This window comes from Bufo bufo, chromosome 2, assembly GCF_905171765.1.
Source record: "Bufo bufo chromosome 2, aBufBuf1.1, whole genome shotgun sequence".
Classification (NCBI taxonomy): Eukaryota; Metazoa; Chordata; class Amphibia; order Anura; family Bufonidae; genus Bufo; species Bufo bufo.
Window position 1 is genome coordinate 329,750,863 of NC_053390.1, and position 24,724 is coordinate 329,775,586.

Sequence of the window (24,724 nt, forward strand, 5' to 3'; positions counted from 1 at the left end):
GTCTGTCATCAATCCTGTTGCCTACCGTCTTGATCTTCCTCAGACTTGGAAGATCCATAATGTTTTTCATAAGTCCTTATTGAAACCTTATGTTCAACCTATTGTACCCTCGCCTTTGCCTCCTCCTCCGATTATGGTTGATGGAAATCTTGAATTTCAGGTCTCTAGGATTGTGGATTCTCGTCTTGTCCGCGGTTCCCTCCAGTACCTCGTTCATTGGGAGGGTTATGGTCCTGAGGAGAGGATGTGGGTCCCAGTGACGGACATTAAGGCCACTTGTCTCATCAGGGCTTTCCATAGGTCCCATCCTGAGAAGGTGGGCCCTGAGTGTCCGGAGTCCACTCGTAGAGGGAGGGGTACTGTCACAACTAGACAGCTGAGAAGCTCTGACAGGAGCTTTCCAGATCCTCCTCCTTGAGTTTCTTTGTTTTGGTTAAGTTCCTCATCTCGTTAGTCTATCTCAGCTGTCATGCAGTTGGACTGATTGCTTCCCTTTAAGTTCCTCCCCATGATGCATTAGGTTGCGGCTTATACAACTTCCTGGAGTGTGTGTGCATGCTGTTTCTATTCCCCAGTCCTCTGCAAGATAAGTGCTGTTCCTTTATTTGTGATTTTCTGTCTGCTGGATTTTCAGGTGACCCTGACTCCCTCCGTGTCTTGTGTAGGGAGCCGGTGGTCGTGTCCCCTCACTATTGTAGGGTTTTCAGGTATTAGATAGCCGAGGTACGTGGATATGCGCCCATCCACCTTTGGGGTGTTCGCATAGGCTAAGCAATTAGGGAGAGTGGCAGGTCTCATGTAGGGGTCTCCCTTTTGTTCCTTAGTTGTGGATCCAGTGAGTCATTAATTGTATTGCATTGTCTTGTTTCCTGTACACCATCCGTGACACTGTGGGAGCAATTATTAGAAAATGGAAGACATACAAGACCACTGATAATCTCCCTTGATCTGGGGCTCCACGCAAGATCTCACCCCGTGGGGTCAAAATGATCACAAGAACAGTGAGCAAAAATCCCAGAACCACACGGGGGGACCTAGTGAATGACCTGCAGAGAGCTGGGACCAAAGTACCAAAGGTTACCATCACTAACATACTATGCCACCAGGGACTCAAAACCTGCAGTGCCAGACGTGTCCCCCTGCTTAAGCAGTACATGTCCGGGCCCATCTGAAGTTTGCCAGAGAGCATTTGGATGATCCAGAAGAGGATTGGGAGAATGTCATATGGTCAGATGAAACCAAAGTAGAACTTTTTGGTAAAAACTCAACTCGTCGTGTTTGGAGGAGAAAGAATGCTGAGTTGCATCCAAAGAACACCATACCTATTGTAAAGCATGGGGCTGGAAACATCATGCTTTGGGGCTGTTTTTCTGCAAAGGGACCAGGACGACTGATCCGTGTAAAGGAAAGAATGAATGGGGCCATGTATCGTGAGATTTTGAGTGAAAACCTCCTTCCATCAGCAAGGGCATTCAAGATGAAACGTGGCTGGGTCTTTCAGCATGACAATGATCCCAAACACACCGCCCAGGCAATGAAGGAGTGGCTTCGTAGGAAGCATTTCAAGGTCCTGGAGTAGCCTAGCCAGTCTCCAGATCTCAACCCCATAGAAAACCTTTGGAGGGAATTGAAAGTCTGTGTTGCCCAGCGACAGCCCCAAAACATCACTGCTCTAGGGGAGATCTGCATGGAGGAATGAGCCAAAATACCAGCAACAGTGTGTGAAAACCATGTAATGAGTAACAGAAAACGTTTGACCCCTGTCATTGCCAACAAAGGGTATATAACAAAGTATTGAGGTGAACTTTTGTTATTGACCAAATACTTATTTTCCATGATAATTTGCAAATAAATTCTTTAAAAATCAGACAATGTGATTTTCTGGATTTTTCTTTTTCTCATTCTGTCTCTCATAGTTGAGGTATACCTATGATGAAAATTACAGGCCTCTCTCATCTTTTTAAGTGGGAGAACTTGCACAATTGGTGGCTGACTAAATACTTTTTTGCACCACTGTAGCTGCCTGGATTAGTCACATGATCACCAAGATGATGGTACTAGGAGGTCCGATTATTGCTGTGACTGGACAGGCTTATCCTGTAACTGGTACTAATTTGCAGCCCCAGTTACAGTGAAAAAGTTTAGTGTAAAAAAATTTCTGGCTTAGGAGGGACTAAAAGTGAGAAATACATTAATCAAAAAAATACAAAACAAAACAACCTACCCCAAAAACTCCCATACACCCCTCATCACTGTTGTACTGCCAGCCAAGTCCTGATGAACCAAAATTGGACATTTAATAAATCAAAATTTATGGAAGTCCATGACGAACACTAATAAAAATGTAGCACCATAAAAAGCAATTAAAGACAGCACCAGTGGTCCCTCAAGTTTGAAAAAGGTTTGTAATAAGCTAAAACGTTGCTTTTTTTGTATACCTGATGGGAATATAATAAATCTGGAAGATAAGGACATGGTGACATAATCCTACTTGGTCTTATTCAAATACTAATAAAAGTCTACTTTAGGGAAACACTATATTATTACCAGAACAAAATAGCTAAAATGTAAAAAAAATAATAAAAAAATTACAATATTTTTCAAATTATAAGACTAATAATTCTAAAAAAGAACAAATTATGTGTATATAATGATATGAAAAGAAACCAGCTTTATTGCAGCCCCACTACCTAACTTCCCACATCTGACCAGAGGTGCGCTGGGAAGATAGAGGGGAGCGCTCTGCCAGCGATCAGCACTGGCAGCAGATAAACTGCAGTCCCATTAGTCTTAGTTAAAGAGGATCTGTTCCCACTCCTGACATGCCTGTTTTCCCCATGTAATAACAATTCTGGAGCATTTATACTTATGGCTCTGTGTTGTGCCATTCCTGTATTATTTCTACTAGAAGTTATGAATTAATTGCTATTAGCCTTCAGTAAGGGTACAGAGGGGAGGTAACCAGTTGGGGGGGTACCTGCACAGAAAATGGCAGCACTGATTGGATAGTCATCTGTGCAGGTACACACCCCCAACTGGTTACCACCCCTCTGTACCCTCTGTTACATTCATAACTTCTAGTAGAAATAATGAAGGAATGGCACATCATTGTCACGGCTGAGGATGGGGGAAATCCTCAGCCGTGCGATGCCAGATGATGTTATGGCTGCTCGGCCAGGACAACAGGATTAGGGAGCAAGTCACCTCCTAAAGCGTCCCTAACCTGACCCTAACTCCTAGCTGCATGGGCCGACCTTTAAGGTAGGAGGACCCATGCTCCGGAACCTCGGATCCCTAACTCACCCTCCGACCGGTCCCTGGACTAGGAGTCAAGGTAAGACGGCCTGTTCCTACTGGACACGGAGGAACAGGGGTCTCACTGGCCAAGCTGCAGGGAAAAGGGGAACACAAACAGACTTACGGATATGGCAGGTGAACTATCCGAGTTCCACCTACCTGCCACAGCCTTGCTGACTGGATCCCTGTGCAAACAGGAATCCAGATCCATAAGCTGCACTAAACAACACAAGAAAATCCCAACAGACCATCACATAGACATCACACATAAAGATGAACATAAACTTAATGTGACATTATATTTATGAACCACAAGGGTGGCTCTCACTGGCAGTTGGTAAACACAGGAGGTTGCTCCAGCTAAGCATGGCTGAAGCAACCTCCTGAGCCATGTCAAACACCAAGGCTATATAGGCCTAAGTGGCCACACCACACAATCAGACACACCCCGTGACTCAGTGACTCATACACACAGAAAGGGAGTTAACCCTTCCAAAACCAAAGGGAAGGGAAAACACCAACTAAAAGGGGAAGTGTCAAAACAAAAGTCACGCTGTGGCTGTTGCCGCAGGCAACGACATGGGTGGCTACCATGTCCTGGGAGTCAGCCCGAAGGCCGGGACACTGCCACCACATGTACACACTATACAAAACGTTGCTGCGAGCAGCCACAGTGAAGGGAAAGGTCTCAGTGCACACGTAACATAAACACAGTGCACACCATACATACATACACACACACCTAACAAAGCGGTAGCTAGGTGTAACCGCATGAAGATGCCGCAAGCTGCCTAGCACCAGCTCAGGCTGCTATCTGCGACAATCTCCAACCACTTTTTGCCCGCGGCAACCACAAGTGAGGCAACACACAAGCAGCCCTCACCTGTGGTTGAACAACCAAAAACAAACCACAGGCAACCGCATGCGGTTAAGGAGTCACGGTCATGACCATGGCCGTGACAATCATAGAGCCATAAGTATACAAGCTCCAGAATTGTTATTACATGGGGAATGCATGAAGCTATTAAAACAGGCATGTCAGGGGAGGAGACAGGTCCTCTTTAAGTCTATTACACATATAGGGAGGCAGGGGCTGGGACAGGCAGACCAGAGACAGGCTGAGAAGCCTCTGCATCATACAGTCATACTGCATCTTCAACGTTCAGTAGAACGCCAAAGACGGATTTTCCTTAGTAATGCTTAGTTAGAGGTTTGCTAAAGGGAGACTTTACATACAGTTTTCTAATAGAAATGGACACATTTCCCTATTAGAGTACATTACAAAAGTGTATTCACTGCCCCTACAGATTACAAAATGAAATGAGAGTTACACTAATTAACAAAAAATCAAGTAACCATAGCACACACAATTATCAATCTGCATTAAACACTAAAAATAAAATATGCTTAAGATGGTTTGTGTTATCAGCACTTAGAAAATCCATATTGTGCTGGGTGATCATATTTCTCCGAGGTTTGGGCACTTAGGCTCTTAGATCCTTTCTATCAGTCTACATATTACTCTATTTGTAGCAAACATAGACATTGTAAAGGTGGTTCTAACCAGGGACATAAAAGAGTTGATGGACCCCTATATCATAGACTAAAATAAAGCCTCCCTTTGCTGCTGGTTAAAGACGACCTGTCACCTCTCCTTGCATGTCTGTTTTAGTAACCACTTGCAATCCAGGAGCATCTTTTCATATACCTCTATGCCGTGCCATTCCTCTATTATTCCTACTAAAAGTTTCTGAATGAACTGCCAACAGCCTGCAATAGAGTCCAGCTGGGAATAACCAACTGGGGTGGTGTCCCTGCACAGTCTGACACTGGTAAATCAGTGCTGCCAGTGCCAGACTGTGGATAGGAACATCTCCAAATGGTAACACCCAGTTGGACTCTATTGCAGACTGTTGGCAATTCACTCATAAATTACTAATTGTAATAACAGAGCAGTTGCACAATATAGAGGTATACGAAAATATACTCTAGAATTGTTATCTCATGGGGAATGCAAGTCTAACAGACATGTCAGGAAGGGTGACAGGTCCCTCTTTACCCTACTCCAATGCTAACCACATGTTTGGGCATACATTTTTCTATCTTTAGGTTAACAGCCCACACCCTATTTTCCAAACATTGATGCTCAGGTTAGTTTTGCAGCAAAGTGATAAAGGATTTGTCTTTAGCATGTATGTGTGCACTTGTATTCCCCGTGATATAACAAGTCTGGACCATCTTTTATTGGAAATCTGCATTCTAGAAATGTATGACTAAATTAACACTTGGAGCTACCAGCTAGGTGTGTGTCCCTACACAATTTGAGCCTATCCAATCTCAGACTGTGTATAGAGACACAATCGGAGGAAAGATGCTCCAAAACAGTTATTTCATAAGAAATACAAGTATTTGCTAAAACAATCATATCTGGAGCTAACACTGAAAATAAATGATACTGTACATATACCGGTTTCACTTTAGCAATGTAAGTCCTATAATAGATAACCTAATTCAGACTTGGACTAGCAGTACCGTGTTACATTACAGGGGTGGTTATATACTGAGGTAACTTCAGACATTCCTAAGACGTACCTTTCCTCTACATTAATCGTGTTTACAGAGCTTTCCATCTGCACATTGAGACAATCTCGCCACCTCCATTAGAATCTTCTAACGTAGTGATATATCATTGCATCATGTGTTTACCCTGATGTAATGTCACATTGGAAAGTAGTTCCACATGTTGCACGTGACCAGACAACTTCACCAGAGGATGTAATTTAGGGGAAAAGGACTGATGGTTTGAAGGCAGGAGTGGGTTAAGTATCACTACTAGAGATGAGGGAAGTTTTGAAAAATTTGATCTGGTCCTTTAACAAGAAATTCGATTCATTACGAGTTACTTTGTCATGATTCAGTTTCCATTGTATGGAGTGGGTGCAATGACTGGGAATGGCTATCGCACCGCCTGCCACCATTTAAGCCCTCAATTACCACTGATCGAGGCATCTGTGACTCACATTAAGCCGTTCAGGGGTTAATCGAAGATTTTAAAAAATTATATTCACTTCATCCACTTGCACGTGGAGAGGCCGTCCGCTCCAGTCTTGATTGAAGAAAACCCACCAAAGGACCTGCGGCGAGCGTGATGATGTTACCACGTGACCATGCTGGGCGTGCGCAGTGACGTCACCACTTTGGATATTTCAATTCGCTCAACACTAATCACTACAAACTAATGGGGTCATTTATCAGACTGGTGTAAAGTAGAACTGACTTAGTTGCCCATAGCAACCAATCAGATTCCACCTTTCATTTTCCAAAGGAGCTGTCAAAAATAAAAGGTGGAATCTGATTGGTTGCCATGGGCAACACTAAGCCAGTTCTACTTTACACCAGTCTGATAAATGACCCCATAAGTATATTTAAAGTGAACCTGCCAAATGATTTGTGCAGTCCTATCTGAGAGCAGGGCATAAAGTAGCGATGCTGAGCTCATCCGTTCAGAACGGATCCGTTTGTATTATCTTTAACATAGCCAAAACGGATCCGTCTTGAACACCATTGAAAGTCAATGGGGAACGGATCCGTTTTCTATTGTGCCATATTGTGTCAGTGAAAACAGATCCGTCGCTATTGACTTACATTGTGTGTCAGGACGAATCCGTTTGCCTCCGCATCGTCAGGCGGACACCAAAACGATGCAAGCAGCGTTTTAGTGTCCGCCTCTAGAGGCAGAATGGAGCCAAACTGAGGCATTCTGAGCGGATCCTTTTCCATTCAGAATGTATTAGGGCAAAACTGATCCGTTTTGGACCGCTTGTGAGAGCCCTGAACGGATCTCGGAAACGGAAATCCAAAACTCCAGTGTGAAAGTAGGCTTTTATGATCTAGAGCAGGATTTCGGAGTACATAGCAGAGAAATAACTGCTAAGACTCCTAGGAGAGAGAGCGAGAGTCCTGCGTACCCCCTCCCACACACACAGACACACACAGGATGACTGACAGCTTTCCCTATATGTACACAGAAGGTTGTCAATCATCCTATGTGGGCGGAATATTCAGGACTCTCTCTGAAATCAGGCTCTAAATCATATAAAGCTATATATTACAGAGCTCAGCTTTTCTCCCTCTACCCTAATAGGCTCTCATATAGGGCAGCAGAAATCACCAGATTCCTTTTAAGAAAGTCCAACTAAGCTGAATGTCAATTTCATTTTGCTTTCTTCCTATGTAAAATAGCACATTGTTCCTTGCAAAAAATGATTAGCAGCCTAAAACATTATTGTAGAAATACAATATAGGCAAAACTTGGTCACAAAAAAGTGACTCAATACTAACTGCAATATAAATATAAAATATATAACCCATAACCATAAAGCATTATAAAAACAGGTAGAATAAGAGATGTTCACACACAACAATCTATTCCATCATTCTGAATGGTGATGTTTCTGCAGTATTGGGGTCATTTATCAAACTGGTGTAAAGTAGAACTGGCTTAGTTGCCCATAGCAACCAGAGTCCACCTTTTTTTTCTAAATGAGCTGTGAAAAATGAAAGGTGGAATCTGATTGGTTGCTATGGGCAACTAAACCAGTTCTACCTTACACCAGTTTGATAAATGACCTCAGTTGTCCTTAGATTTATGCAAACCCCGTTGAGATGAATGGAACAGTCTGCCAACTGTGACCATACATACCTTAACAAGATTAGGCTAGGTTTTAGCTCTCTGCAAGGCTTTTCGTTGGGTGTCTGAATACCCGAAAGTGCTATTCAAACGTACATTATAACGAGTACATTTACTTTAATGGTTCAAAGGATTCATCTAGAGGCTTTCTGTTTGTTTCTGGCTTTCTTGCTGGACAGAATAGTGTGGTAGACTGGTAGATCTGTTTTCGGGTGTTCAGACTTGTGACCAGGCTCGGACTGGCCCAAAGGGGTATAGGTGATCCCCCCGGTGGGCCCCTGAGTAAGGTGGGCCCCTAGTCTCCTACCTCCTGCACAAGTGGCACATAACACAGTAGACTTACTGCACTACATGTATATGTTCAATGTACAGCACCTCCACCAGCCTGTGGTCATATAAAAAACTTGATAGATTATTAAATAAACTCCCCAGTTTATAATTATAGACACGATTAGAGCTGAAATGACTTCACCAGTGTCCTCTTCTCCCCAGACCTACCTTCTCAGAGTTGCTGCAGGGACCCCCTATATTCAATCATCTGGTGGCATCTTGTGTCTGTGTGAGCAGGTAATACTTGAATGTATCCGTACGGTGGGCCTCCAAAATAAATTTTACTGCTGGGCCCTAGGCACCCCAGTCCGACACTGCTTGTTTGACCCCAAGGGAAAGCTGTCCAGAGAACTAAAACACAATGTGAACCCAGACTTAGGGTATGTCCACGCGGTCAGGTTTCCTGAAGCAGTACTGGAAGCCAAAACCAGGAGTGAATTAAAAAAACAGCAGACATCTTATCTATCCTTTAAAATGTCTCTCCTTTTATGATCACCTCCTGATTTTGGCTTCTAAAACTGCTTCAGGAAATCTGACCGTGTGGCCCAAATGATGTAGTCAAACTGGACCAATTGCTCATTTTGCCAACAGGTAAATATAGAATCGCTAACACCATCTTACCACAGTTGGGGATCTGCATGGTACTTAGAGGAATCCTCTTGATAAATTCATTATATTCAGTATAGCAAAATAAGTTGTGCTTGTCTATGATGCTCGTCTCCGGAAATACTTTAATCCACATGATTTGACATGAACACTGGAATGGATTGTTACCTAGAATTCTGGGAGAAAAGACAGCTTTACATCAGCACTTCTTGAAAATTCATTTTGCTGCAATTATCAAGTACAGTATATACAACCTAGATTAATATTCCTAGTTACAAATGGGCAGATCTTACATTGATTAATCTAGAAAGACAGTAAAGGAGCATTTACACTGCGCTGACTGAGAAGGAAATTATTGGCAAGGAACCCTTACTTCCCGATGATTGCCTGCTCATCAGTGGTGGTAAGAAACAAATTTAAATGCAGCAATCACCTCCACTATACGGAGGATGAGGGATCTCTATTGCCATTGCTCATCCTCATACAGATTCATTTTTTTCTGGGCAGCAGACCCCTGTTCACACTTCACAACCATGATTTAATTTGCTGCATAAACGACCATTTCACTCGATGAGCAAGCATTTGCTCGTTCACTTGGTGATTGGCGGCACCTTTACAGGGGCTTATATAGAATTAGGCCCCTTTCACACGGGCGAGTATTCCACGCGGATGCAATGCGTGAGTTGAACGCATTGCACCAGCACTGAATCCTGACCCATTCATTTCTATGGGGCTGTGCACACGAGTGGTGATTTTCACGCATCACTTGTGCATTGCGTGAAAATCGCAGCATGCTCCTCTTTGTGCGTTTTTCACGTAACGCAGGCCCCATAGAAATGAATGGGGTTGCGTGAAAATTGCAAGCATCTGCAAGCAAGTGCGGATGCGGTGCAATTTTCACGCACGGTTGCTAGGTGACGATTGGGATGGGGACCGATCATTATTATTTCCCCTTATAACATGGTTATAAGGGAAAATAATAGCATTCTGAATACATAATGCATAGTACAATAGGGCTGGAGGGGTTAAAAAAAAATAAAAAATGTATTTAACTCACCTTAATCCACTTGTTCGCGCAGCCGGCATCTCTTCTGTCTTTATCTGTGAGCAATAGGACCTTTGATGGCGTCACTACGCTCATCACATGATCCATCACCATGGTGATGGATCATGTGATGGACCATGTGATGGACCATGTGATGAACGCAGTGGCGTCATCAAAGGTCCTTTTCCTCACAGATAAAGACAGAAGAGATGTCGGCTGCGCGAACAAGTGGATTAAGGTGAGTTAAATTATTATTATTTTTTTTTTAACCCCTCCAGCCCTATTGTACTATGCATTCTGTATTCAGAATGCTATTATTTTCCCTTATAACCATGTTATAAGGGGAAATAATACACTCTACACTACATTTAACCCAAACCTGAACTTCTGTAAAGAAGTTCGGGTCTGGGTACCACAGTCGGTTTTTTATCACACGCGTGCAAAACACATTGCACCTGCGCGATAAAAACTGAACATCGGAACGCAATCGAAGTCAAAACTGACTGCAATTGCATTCCTACTCGCGCGGGTTTGCCGCAATGCACCGGGACGCATCCGGACCTAATCCGGACACACCCGTGTGAAAGAGGCCATAGTGTTCCTACAAACATTTGATGTTTAGGCCCGATAATAGCCCAGTTTAAACGTGTCTTTAGACAATCCATCTGGAAGCCATAATGGCAACCATATTATTCGCAATCCAGCTTTTTATGAAAGCCAATATACTGTAAAAGTAAAATACAACTAAATGATGTATGTATAGTATGTACCGTAATAAAATTCTTTTTTAGTTGACAAGTAGACAATAATTACTACTGATAATAAACCTATTTCAATTTCTCAACAAATGGTTACATTTATTTAATATTTTTTAGATTTCGTATTTAAATTTTTTCATTTTTTTAGATGCTATATGTACAAATGACTTAGTGTGTATAGCAATTACTAAACGGTGCAATCTGTATGATATACAATATAATCTGTATAATATATAGTCATTGAATCAGAATGTAATACAATCAGAAAAAAATATCCTATCAATGAATGATCCAATCAGTATATTATACAAAAAGTGTATTATGCAGTACAATTTTTGTATAATCAGGATGCCGTTCAGTCAGTGTAACACATATTCAGAATAACATTTAGTCAGCGTACCAAACAGGCAACATCATGCAATGAGTATTCTGTACAGTCAGTTTATTAAATAATAGGGATACCGTATAGTCAGAATAGCACATAATTAGGATGCTGTACAGTCAGTATAGCACAAAAGCAGGATACCGTATAGTCAGTATATCACATAATCAAGACACCATACAGTCAGTATATCACATAATCAAGACACCATACAGTCGGTATATCACATAATCAGGATACCATACAGTCCACATACAGTAGAACATAATCAGGATACCATACAGTCAGTATAGCACATAATCAAAATACTGTACAGTTAGTATAGCACATAATCAGGATACCATACAGTCAGTATATCACATAATCAGGATACTGTACAGTCAGTATATCACATAATCAGGATACTGTACAGTCAGTATTGCAAATAATCAGGATACCGTACAGTCAGTGTATCACATAATCAGGATACTGTACAGTCAGTATATCACATAATCAGGATACTGTACAGTCAGTGTATCACATAATCAGGATACTGTACAGTCAGTATTGCACATAATCAGGATACTGTACAGTCAGTATAGCACATAATCAGGATTACATTGCACGGCGCACGCGCCGTGCCCCAAATTGGTAAGTAAGTAAGAGGACCGACCAACCATCTTTTTCCATCTCCCGGTTCCTAAAATCTATTTCATACACCGGCCCCTGATAGGGGACGTAACAGGGATTAAACTGATAGGGATAGTACTACTTAACACACCACTCACATAGGGTGGCATTTACAGTTAGTATAGCACATAATCAGGATACCGTACAGTCAGTATATCACATAATCAGGATACTGTACAGTCAGTATATCACATAATCAGGATACTGTACAGTCAGTATTGCAAATAATCAGGATACCGTACAGTCAGTGTATCACATAATCAGGATACTGTACAGTCAGTATAGCACATAATCAGGATAACGTACAGTCAGTATATCACATAATCAGGATAACGTACAGTCGGTATATCACATAATCAGGATACTGTACAGTCGGTATAGCACATAATCAGGATATCGTACAGTCAGTATATCACATAAGCAGGATACTGTACAGTCAGTATATCACATAATCAGGATACTGTACAGTCGGTATATCACATAATCAGGATACTGTACAGTCAGTATAGCACATAAGCAGGATACCGTGCAGTCAGTGTATCACATAATCAGGATACTGTACAGTCAGTATTGCACATAATCAGGATACTATACAGTCAGTATAGCACATAATCAGGATACTGTACAGTCAGTATAGCACATAATCAGGATTACATTGCACGGCGCACACGCCGTGCCCCAAATTGGTGAGTAAGTAAGAGGACCGAACAACCATCTTTTTCCATCTCCCGGTTCCTAAAATCTATTCCATACACCGGCCCCTGATAGGGGACGTAACAGAGATTAAACTGGTAAGAACAGATTTTTTTAATTAAAAAAAAAGAGGACAGCCTCTGCAGAGCTGGGTATTTTTTGGCCGCGTTACTGAACGCTCATGCACAATGGCTGTAGGCTCATGCGTCCTTTTGCGGAGGTGACAAACCTGGTCAGTCAAACCCAAGGCAACATCATTGACCTCATCCTATATGCATTTTTTCTGGAGCGTGCCCTGCGAAGAGTGCTGGATCAGGCCGTAGATGAGCATGAAGAGGAAGAGTTGTGGTCACCATCACCACCAGAAGCAGCCTTGTCGTCGTCGATTGCTGGACCTGCGGCAACGCAGAGAGAGGAGTCTGAAGAAGAGGAGTCAGAGGAGGAAGGTGGCTTTGAGGAGGTGGAAGACCAACCACAGCAGGCGTCCCAGGGGGCTTGTTGTCACCTTTTGGGGACCCTTGGTGTTGTACGTGGCTGGGTGAAGGAAGAGACCTTCAATGACGTCAGTGAGGACAAGGAACAGGACATGGCTAGCTTGGTATCCAACCTTGTGCAAATGGGGAGTTTGCGGTTGTGCAAATGGACTGTTTGCGGTTGTTTGCAGTGCGTTAAGCGGGGAGTTTGGTCTGTCATAGTTTGGTCTGTCAGAGTTTGGTCTGTCACTGTGAAGTGGGCGTAACCCTTACACTACCTGATCGATACAACATCATACCTGATCGTATACACACACTGGATGTTTTAAAGCACGTTATTCCAAACAATTTAGGAATGTTAGGTGATTTATGCCCTTTACGGATTAAAACCCGACTCTGCGTCAACAACGTAATTTTCCATGGGAGTTTTGCCATGGATCCCCCCCCCCCCCGGTATGCCACAGTCCAGGTGTTAGTCCCCTTGAAACAACTTTTCCATCACTATTGTTGCCAGAAAGAGTCCCTGTGGGTTTTAAAATTCGCGAACGTTTGCGGAAATTCGTTTACGGAAAATTTTATGTTCGCGACATCTCTAATCAGGATAATGTACAGTCGGTATAGCACATAATTAGGATACCGTACAGTCAGTATATCACATAAGCAGGATACTGTACAGTCAGTATATCACATAATCAAAATACTGCACAGTTGGTATAGCACATAATCAGGACACTGTACAGTCAGTGTATCACATAATCAGGATACTATACAGTCAGTGTATCACATAATCAGGATACCGTACAGTCAGTGTATCACATAAGCAGGATACCGTACAGTCAGTATATTGCTTAATCAGGATACTGTACAGTCAGTATATCACATAATCAAAATACTGTACAGTTGGTATAGCACATAGGCAGGATACCGTACAGTCAGTATATCACATAATCAGGATACTGTACAGTCGGTATAGCACATAATCAGGATACAGTACAGTCAGTATATCACATAATCAGGATACTGTACAGTCAGTGTATCACATAATCAGGATACTGATTCAGTCAGTATAGCACATAATCAGGATACCGTACAGTCAGTGTATCACATAATCAGGATACTGTACAGTCAGTATATCATATAATCAGTATATCGTACAGTCAGTATATCACATAATCAGGATACTGTACAGTCAGTATAGCACATAATCAGGATACTGTACAGTCAGTATAGCACATAAGCAGGATACCGTACAGTCAGTGTATCACATAATCAGAATACCGTACATCAGTATATCACATAATCAGGATACTGTACAGTCAGTATAGCACATAATCAGGATACCGTACAGTCAGTATAGCACATAAGCAGGATACTGTACAGTCAGTATAGCACATAATCAGGATACCGTACAGTCAGTGTATCACATAATCAGGATACTGTACAGTCAGTATATCATATAATCAGGATACCGTACAGTCAGTATATCACATAATCAGGATACTGTACAGTCAGTATATCACATAATCAGGATACCGTACAGTCAGTATAGCACATAATCAGGATACCGTACAGTCAGTATAGCACATAATCAGGATACTGTACAGTCAGTATAGCACATAATCAGGATACCGTACAGTCAGTATATCACATAATCAGGATACTGTACAGTCAGTATAGCACATAATCAGGATACTGTACAGTCAGTGTATCACATAACCAGGATACCATACAGTCAGTATATCACATAATCAGGATACTGTACAGTCAGTATAGCACATAATCAGGATAACGTACAGTCAGTATAGCACATAATCAGGATAACGTACAGTCGGTATATCACATAATCAGGATACTGTACAGTCGGTATAGCACATAATCAGGATAACGTACAGTCAGTATATCACATAAGCAGGATACTGTACAGTCAGTATATCACATAATCAGGATACTGTACAGTCGGTATATCACATAAGCAGGATACTGTACAGTCAGTATATCACATAATCAGGATAACGTACAGTCGGTATATCACATAAGCAGGATACTGTACAGTCAGTATATCACATAATCAGGATACTGTACAGTCGGTATAGCACATAATCAGGATAACGTACAGTCGGTATATCACATAAGCAGGATACTGTACAGTCAGTATATCACATAATCAGGATACTGTACAGTCGGCATAGCACATAGGCAGGATACCGTACAGTCGGTATAGCACATAATCAGGATACCGTACAGTCAGTATATCATATAATCAGGATACTGTACAGTCAGTATAGCACATAATCAGGATAACGTACAGTCAGTATAGCACATAATCAGGATAACGTACAGTCGGTATATCACATAATCAGGATACTGTACAGTCGGTATAGCACATAATCAGGATAACGTACAGTCAGTATATCACATAAGCAGGATACTGTACAGTCAGTATATCACATAATCAGGATACTGTACAGTCGGTATATCACATAAGCAGGATACTGTACAGTCAGTATATCACATAATCAGGATAACGTACAGTCGGTATATCACATAATCAGGATACTGTACAGTCGGTATAGCACATAATCAGGATAACGTACAGTCGGTATATCACATAAGCAGGATACTGTACAGTCAGTATATCACATAATCAGGATACTGTACAGTCGGCATAGCACATAGGCAGGATACCGTACAGTCGGTATAGCACATAATCAGTATACCGTACAGTCGGTATAGCACATAGGCAGGATACCATAAATTCAGTGTATCACATAATCAGGATACTGTATAGTCGGTATAGCACATAGGCAGGATACCGTACAGTTGGTATAGCACATAATCAGGATACTGTACAGTCAGTATATCACATAATCAGGATACCATACAGTCAGTATATCACATAATCAGGATACTGTACAGTCAGTATAGCACATAATCAGGATAACGTACAGTCAGTATAGCACATAATCAGGATACCATACAGTCAGTATATCACATAATCAGGATACTGTACAGTCAGTATAGCACATAATCAGGATACTGTACAGTCAGTATAGCACATAATCAGGATACCATACAGTCAGTATATCACATAATCAGGATACTGTACAGTCAGTATAGCACATAATCAGGATAACGTACAGTCAGTATAGCACATAATCAGGATAACGTACAGTCGGTATATCACATAATCAGGATACTGTACAGTCGGTATAGCACATAATCAGGATAACGTACAGTCAGTATATCACATAAGCAGGATACTGTACAGTCAGTATATCACATAATCAGGATACTGTACAGTCGGTATATCACATAAGCAGGATACTGTACAGTCAGTATATCACATAATCAGGATACTGTACAGTCGGTATATCACATAAGCAGGATACTGTACAGTCAGTATATCACATAATCAGGATACTGTACAGTCGGTATAGCACATAATCAGGATAACGTACAGTCGGTATATCACATAAGCAGGATACTGTACAGTCAGTATATCACATAATCAGGATACTGTACAGTCGGCATAGCACATAGGCAGGATACCGTACAGTCGGTATAGCACATAATCAGTATACCGTACAGTCGGTACAGCACATAGGCAGGATACCATAAATTCAGTGTATCACATAATCAGGATACTGTATAGTCGGTATAGCACATAGGCAGGATACCGTACAGTTGGTATAGCACATAATTAGTATACCGTACAGTCGGTATAGCACATAATTAGTATACCGTACAGTCGGTATAGCACATAAGCAGGATACCATAAATTCAGTGTATCACATAATCAGGATACTGTATAGTCGGTATAGCACATAGGCAGGATACCGTACAGTTGGTATAGCACATAATCAGTATACCGTACAGTCGGTATAGCACATAGGCAGGATACCGTACAGTCGGTATAGCACATAATCAGTATACCGTACAGTCGGTATAGCACATAGGCAGGATACCGTATTTCCGTAGATTTGCTGCCCTGGTTACTTCTCTGTTAGCTAAACAAGCACTTTGATAGATATGAATGTAATTTATGGCAAACATTGTTACCGGTAAAGTAGCGAGCAGACTGTCAATCAGTAAAAGGAGGTGACGTGGATGGAAACATAAAGCGTAGTTATTGAGCGGCTTCATTCACTAGAATGGATAACGTGGTGGAGTCCTGACAAGTAATGAGTAATCTATATTTGGTTTACTCTTATTCATTTCTCATCCTGTGATGACCCCGCAACTTGCCCTCCATTTAATCTACTTTGTACAGTAGTACTTTAAAGATTAGTTACCATCTTGCTTGGCTGTACAATTTTGCAGAGACATTTTTAAAGGACCCTTAAAAACTGTTTATTATTCCCAAATGAATCACATTAACATTCCTTCAGACAATGTAATTCAATCTTATCAGTGAGAATAACAACTCAAGGCTGCAACATAATCACAGACCACTGATGACAATGATTGGGTGGGGGGGGGGGGGTTGTTAATGACAAAAAGATAAATGTTTTTTTCAAGATCAATTATTTTATATTTTTACATTATTTCTAGCTGAACTTTGCAGACAGTAGCATACAATAATTCCTGTACAAAAAACACTAGTTGTAATAGATAATTATGAATTATGATTTGTATATTTATAAATCACAATAAAGCCTACTTAAAGCATAAAGGGTTAATATAGTCTACTTCTATGATATATCCAAATGCAAGAGTCAATATACGTTTAACCCCTTAAAGGGGTTGGCCTATCTCACACATTGGTGGCATATCACTAGGATATGCCACCAATGTCTGGTATGTGAGTGTTTCACCTACGGGACCCGCACCTATCTCTACAACAGAGCACTAAAGTGAAGGAGAATGGATGCCACCCTCCATTAATTTTATGGAAGTGCTGAAAATAGCCCAGCGTGGTCTATTTCGGAAGTTCCAAAGAAATGAACGGGAAGCGCACTGTATAAGCTCTGCCACTGCTCCATTCACTTTTATGGGCCTGACAGAAATAGTTGTGCCAGTGGTTAGCTATTTTTGGCAGTCCTATAGTAATAAATGGAATCAGCCGCGCATGCGTGATCTGCTCACCTTAAGGCCTCTTGCACACAACTGTATGTATTTTGCGGTCCGCAAAAAACGGATCCGCAAAAAATACGGATAACGTCTGTGTGTTTTCCGTATTTTGCGGAACGTAACAGCTGGCCCCTAAGAGAACAGTACTATTCTCGTCCGTTATGCGGACAATAATAGGACAAGTTCTATCTTTTAGCGGAACGGATATACGGAAATACAGCAACGTAATGCACACGGAGTACCTTTTTTTTTTTTGTGGAACCATTGAAATGAATGGTTCCGCATATGGACCGCAAAAGAAAACTACAAAGACGGAACGGAAACTGAAATAAAATACGTTCGTGTGCAAGAGGCCTAACTTTGTGAGCTCCATTCTAGAGATAAGCGCAGGTCCCAGAGGTGGGACCATCACCTATCACGACATTTGTGGCATATCATAGTGCTATGCCACTAATGTGTGAGATGGGCCAACCCCTTTAATGACCAGTCAAATTTGGGCCCTATTGACCAACCATTTTTTTTGGTTTTTCATTGTAACATTTTAAAGAGCTCTAACTTTTTTATTTTTTCATTGACAGAGCTGTATGAGGGCTTGTTTTTTGCATTCTGGGGTACATATAACATCTTGATGGCTTTTTATTAAATTTTTTGAGAGGGCGAATAAACAATAATTTTTTTTTCTATATTTTTTTTTCTATATTTTTTTTTCTATTTTTTTTTTTTATCACTATGTGGGATAAATAGCATGATATTTATTCTCTGACTTAGGCCTCAGGCACACGACAGTGTTTTTTCACTGTCAGTGATTTGGCTTCAGTGGTCCGTGTCCGATTTTGCTTCAGTTGTGTTTCCTTGTGTCTTCCTTTATTTTTGTCTGACAGGGGGAAAAAAAGGAAGGTTAATGAAAAGTGTAATTTTATTGCACCAAGGTCTTGTAGAAAAAAAACGGACACGGACGCGGACACGGATGATATACCAGTTGTGCATCCGTTTTTTTTGACGGACCCATTGACTTAAATGGGTCTGTCCTCCGTTTTCCACTGACAAGAATAGGACAGGTTATATTTTTTTGACGGACTGGAATCACGGATCACGGACGCGGAGAAAAAACGGAGGACTATCAGTTTTTTTTTCACAGCTCCATAGAAATTAATGGGACCTCCGCTAAACTGTGAAAAATGACGGAACGGACGCGAATGCACACAACGGTCGTGTGCATGAGGCCTCAGTGTGATCCCAGCAATAGCAGATTTGTATTTGTTGATTTAAATTTTATACCTTTTGCCGAATAATAACATGTTTTCCTTTATTTCTGTTTCACCATATTTCAGGTGATCCATAACGTTATAATTTTCTGTGAGTAAAGCTTGTTTTATGCAGAATGAGTGGTGTTATTTTGGGGTACATTTTTTTATCACTTTGAAATCAATCAATCTTTTCGGAGGTGGATGAACAAAAAAACTTTTTTGCATTAATTTTTAGCTGTTCACCATGAGAGATAAAAATAAGATAATTGTAAATTTTGAGCTGGTATGGATGTGGCAATACTGATTATTCGTAGTTTATTTTACATTTAAACTTTATTTTAATTAAAAAATAATTTTGTATAGAAAAACCTGGATTTTTTTTTATTGGATTTACTTTTTTATCAATAACCCTTTATTGAATTTTTCTACAACATATTTATACCCAGTAAGGGACTTGTTATTATAGGATTGCTCAAATAATACACTGCACTACTTACATAGTATAGGGTTATATGCCAGTCATTTCACACTGACAGCCAGCCTATCAGACCATGCCACAGGCTTCCGCAGATAGCAGACCCAGTGACCACTGTTAGGATTTCGTTGCCATGGCAGCCATCAGCACTCCGCAATTGTGTAACGGGAGATTAGAGATGAAAGAGGCAGTCCCATCCTTCTGAAACCACTTAGATACCTCAGCTACTATTGACCACAGCGTCTAAAGGGTTAAATGGCTGGATTTGGGTTCCACCCCTCCTGTTCATTAGAACAGGAGTCTGTGAGTCAATCAACAGCTGAGCTCCCACCCTGGCCAGCACAGGTCTCCCATGCAACACTTAGGCCCCTTTCACACGGGTGAGTTTTCCGCGCGGGTGCCATGCGTGAGGTGAACACATTGCATCCGCACTGAATCCGGACCCATTCATTTCAATGGGGCTGTGCAGATGAGCGGTGATTTTCACGCATCACTTGGGCATTGCGTGAAAATCGCAGCATGTTCTATATCATGCGTTTTTCACACAACGCAGGCCCCATAGAAGTGAATGGGTCTGCATGAAAATCGCAAGCATCCACAAGCAAGTGCAGATGCGGTGCGATTTTCACGCATGGTTGCTAGGAGATGATAGGGATGAGCAACCCCATTAAAGTAAATGCACTGTATTATTTTCCGTTATAACATGGTTGTTCGCGCAGCAGGCATCGTCTTCTTTCTTTCAGGAACTTCAAAAGGACCTTTGATGACATAATCGCGCTCACCACGTGGTGAGCGCAGTGACATCAGCTCAGGTCCTACTGAATGAAGATAGAAGGATTACATCATCAAAGGTCCTTTGGCAGGTCCTTAAACAAGAAGAAAGAAGACGATGCCAACTGCGCGAACAAGAGGATGAGGTGAGTTAATTATCTTTTTTTTTAATCCCTCAAGCCACATTTTAGTAAGCATTCTGTATTAAGAATGCTATTATTTTCCCTTATAACCATGTTATATAGGAAAATAATAAAATCTACAGAACACCTAACCCAAACTTTAATGAAGAAGTCCGGGTTCGGGTCTGGGTACCACATTCCGTTTTTTATCACGCGCGTGCAAAATGCATTGCACCCGCACGATAAAAACTGAGCAACGGAACGCAATCAGAGTCAAAACTGACTGCAATTGTGTGCGCACGCGACGCATCCGGAGCAAATCCGGGACGCCCATGTGAAAGAGGTCTTAGACTAGGCCATCATAAGGTTCCTAGCCTAAGCCTGGTGGTCAGTAAGGGATTAAGGATAGGCGGTGTGCACAACCTGCAATTAACATGCATTGTTTGAGGATTTGTATCATTTAATTTACAGAACATCCCCACAACTTTGAAGATGCTATTTCTTTTAATTTATTGTGAAGCAAACAACAAATAGGACAAAATGACAGAAAAAGTCAATGTGCATAACTATTCACCCCCCTAAAGTCAATACTTTGTAGAGCCACCTTTTGCGGCAATCACAGCTCCAAGTTGCTTTGGATAAGTCTCTATGAGCTTGCCACATCTTACCACTGGGATTTTTGCCAATTCCTCCTTGCAAAACTGGTCCAGCTCCTTCAAGTTGGATGGTTTGCGCTTGTGAACAGCAATCTCTAAGTCTGACCACAGATTTTCTATTGGATTGAGATCTGGGCTTTGACTAGTCCATTCCAACAGATTTACATGTTTCCACTTAAACTACTCAAGTGTTTCTTTAGCAGTGTGTTTGGGGTCATTGTCCTGCTGGAAGGTGAACCTCCGTCCTAGCCTCAAATCACGCACAGAGTGGTACAGGTTTTGCCCTGTATTTACCACCATCCATCTTTCTCTCAACTCTGACCAGTTTCCCAGTCCTGGCTGCTGAAAAGCATCCACACAGCATGATGCTGCCACCACCATGTTTCACTGTGGGGATGGTGTTCTTTGGGTGATGTGATGTGTTGGGTTTGCACCAGACAAAGCGGTTTCTTTGATGGCCGTAAAGGTAAATTTTAGTCTCCTCAGACCAGAGCACCTTCCTCCATATATTTTGGGAGTCTCCCACATGGAGTTCGATTTGCTCAACACTAGTTGCAAACTCACAACGTGCCTTTTTGTTTTTTGATGAAAGTAATGGCTTTCTTCTGGCCACTCTGCCATAAAGTCCAACTCTATGGAGCGTACGGCTTATTGTCGTCCTATGTACAAATACTCCAGTCTCTGCTGTGGTACTCTGCAGTTCCTCCAGGGTTACCTTAGATCTCTGTGCTGCCTCTCTGATTAATGCCCTGCTTGCCCGGTCCGTGAGTTTTGGTGGGCGGCCGTCTCTTGGCAGGTTTGCTGTTGTGCCATGTTCTTTCCATTTGGTTATGATAGATTTGATGGTGCTCCTGGGTATCATCAAAGATTTGGATATTTTTTTATAACCTAACCCTGACTTGTACTTCTCAACAATATTGTCTCTTACTTGTTTGGAGAGTTCCTTGGTCTTCATGGCAGTGTTTGGTTAGTGATGCCTCTTGCTTAGGTGTTACAGCCTCTGGGGTCTTACAAAAAAGGTGTGTATATGTAATGACAGATCATGTGACACTTAGATTGCATACAGGTGGACATCATTTCACTAATTGTGACTTCTGAAGGTAATTGGTTGGACCAGAGCTTTTTATGGGCTTCCTAACAAAGGGGGTGAATACATACGCACATGCCAATTTTCTGTTTTCTATTTCCAAAAAATTGTTTTATTTATATATTTTTCTCATTTCACTTCACCAACTTAGACTATTGTGTTCTGATCCATCAAAAAAAATTCAGATTAACAAAACATTGAACTTAAAGGGAACCTGTCACCAGTTTTATGGTGTCCTAACTAAGGGCAACATAAATAAGTGATTGATTCTCTTAGCACAATGCTGGGTCACTTTCTTTAATTGACCCAGTCAATCTGCCAACATCTTGTATTGAAAAGCTCCAGCTGATAATGATGAGTCATGAATATTCATGAGCTCCTGACTCTCCCCGCCCACCTGCTGCTGAATGACAGTTTGTTTCCATATGAACCAGCAGCAGGTGGGCAGGGGAGTGGCTTGAGCTCTGAATTAAATATACGCTGGACTCAATGACATCACGCCGGACTCCAATCAGCTCATTAGCATGCGGCATGCGGCATCTTTGTGTGTATATTATGAGATAACCATCTGTCACACCAGTAAGTGAATACATCTAAGGCACTTTTTAGTAGTTAATGATTGTATATAATTAGTTAGATTATAATCAAATATCCACATGACAGGTTCCCTTTCAGGCTGTAATGTACCAAAATACGAAAAAAGTCAAGGGGGTGAATACTTTTGCAAGGCACTGTATAAGTAAAGATTCATAAGCTTAGCTTTTAGATGTATCATAGAAGTAAGCTCATCTCTTTGTCTATCCGATGCCTCCACCCTGTGCCAGCCACTGCACTGGTTGCACATAATGTATAGGATTCAATTTAAACGTATTACTCTCACCCAAAAAGCGTTCCACAGTGCTGGACTCCACTATATATCCTCCTCATCTCTGTCTGCCACACTTCCCATGCTCTTTGCTCTGCCAATGATTTACATCCTGATCCGAACCTCTCACTCCCATCTCTAGAGCCTGTATTACACAGGCCGTTTGAGCAAGTGATTGTCGGAAGGGAAGCGTTCCCTCCTGGCAATCCCCTGCTAGCTAGCGGAGAAGACTACTGCTATTAGATGCAGCAATCTCCTCTACCGCATGGGAGGAGGTATCGTTATGTCATCGCTTGCTGTCTACTGGTTTGCCGGCAGCAGATCATAATTAGACAGCACGATTTGCCGCCAGCAAGCGATGATTTTTAAGCATGCTTAAAAATCACAATTGGCCAATGAAGAATTGTTCATTGGCCAACTGGGCAATTATCGCTAATGAGTGTTCATATGAACGTTTGCTAGCGATCATCTGCCGAAAAATCGGGAGGTGTAATACAGCCTTGAGTCTTCTCCAGAGCTGCACCAGTTCTCTGGCATAGCCTACCCCAAGCAATTAGGTTAATTCCCAACACCCACAGTTCTAGGCACTCACAAAAAAACACATCTTTAGAGGGTGGCCTATCACATTCCCTAATCTAAGTCTTCTCAATTCACCCCTCCCCCATCCCCAACCGCATTCTTCAGAACCTGATCCATCATCTAACAGTATCCACCACTCCGCATGCTCTCAGAAGCCCTATGGATACTGGCAGGTGAGTGTCTCATGCAGCTTTATATGTATTCTCCTATTATGTTAAGATGGCTGGACCATGTCACCACTATCTCCTCATAGATTGTAAGCTCCTGCGAGCAGGGCCCTAATTCCTCATGTTTTAATTGTTGACTTGTTTGTGGCTATGTAATGTATGATATTGTTTGTACATGAACCCTCTGATTGTAAAGCGTTGCGGCATATGTTGGCGCTATATAAATAAAGATTATTATCATAATATTTTATAGAATCTATATATTTTATGAATATCTAAAAACTATTATATATTTAGTATCAGTACTCAATAACGGATTCACCAGCAGCACCATTGAAATAGGGTTAACAAGTCGAGCTGAAGGGCAACACTGCCCAGTTCTGGCACTGCACAATAACTTGTTACAGGCCAAAAGAAATACGAATGTCGAAACACTATGACCTAATTTGTCCCAACAGTTCAGAAAGCAGAGGAAATATAATACAGAATGAAAATCAGCATATCTAACAGCCCTGTGTGTTATGGGACACAGAATACCCACTGCATTAGGATAAAGCAATAGATTATTTCACAATGATATCTAAGAGTCTAGAAGACTTTGGCTGTGCAAGGGTAACATTAAAATGCAGCTGCTCTACGGACACATACGGCCCATCCTAGCATGACGCTTCTCAGGAAATGTAGCATGCTGCGATTGTTTAGAGATCACAATGGAAGATGATTCCCACATGTTTGATATGCA

The 24,724-nt window shown here is 41.6% G+C and overlaps 1 protein-coding gene across 1 annotated transcript in view; it reads right to left on the reverse strand.

Annotated features, from left to right (window-relative positions):
* Positions 1-24,724, reverse strand: part of NTRK2 (neurotrophic receptor tyrosine kinase 2) — a 292,678-nt gene that overhangs the window by 224,980 nt on the left and 42,974 nt on the right. The window contains exon 6 of the mRNA XM_040417023.1: positions 8,939-9,099. Coding sequence (XP_040272957.1) covers positions 8,939-9,099 — 161 coding nt within the window. The remainder of the gene's footprint in view (positions 1-8,938; positions 9,100-24,724) is intronic.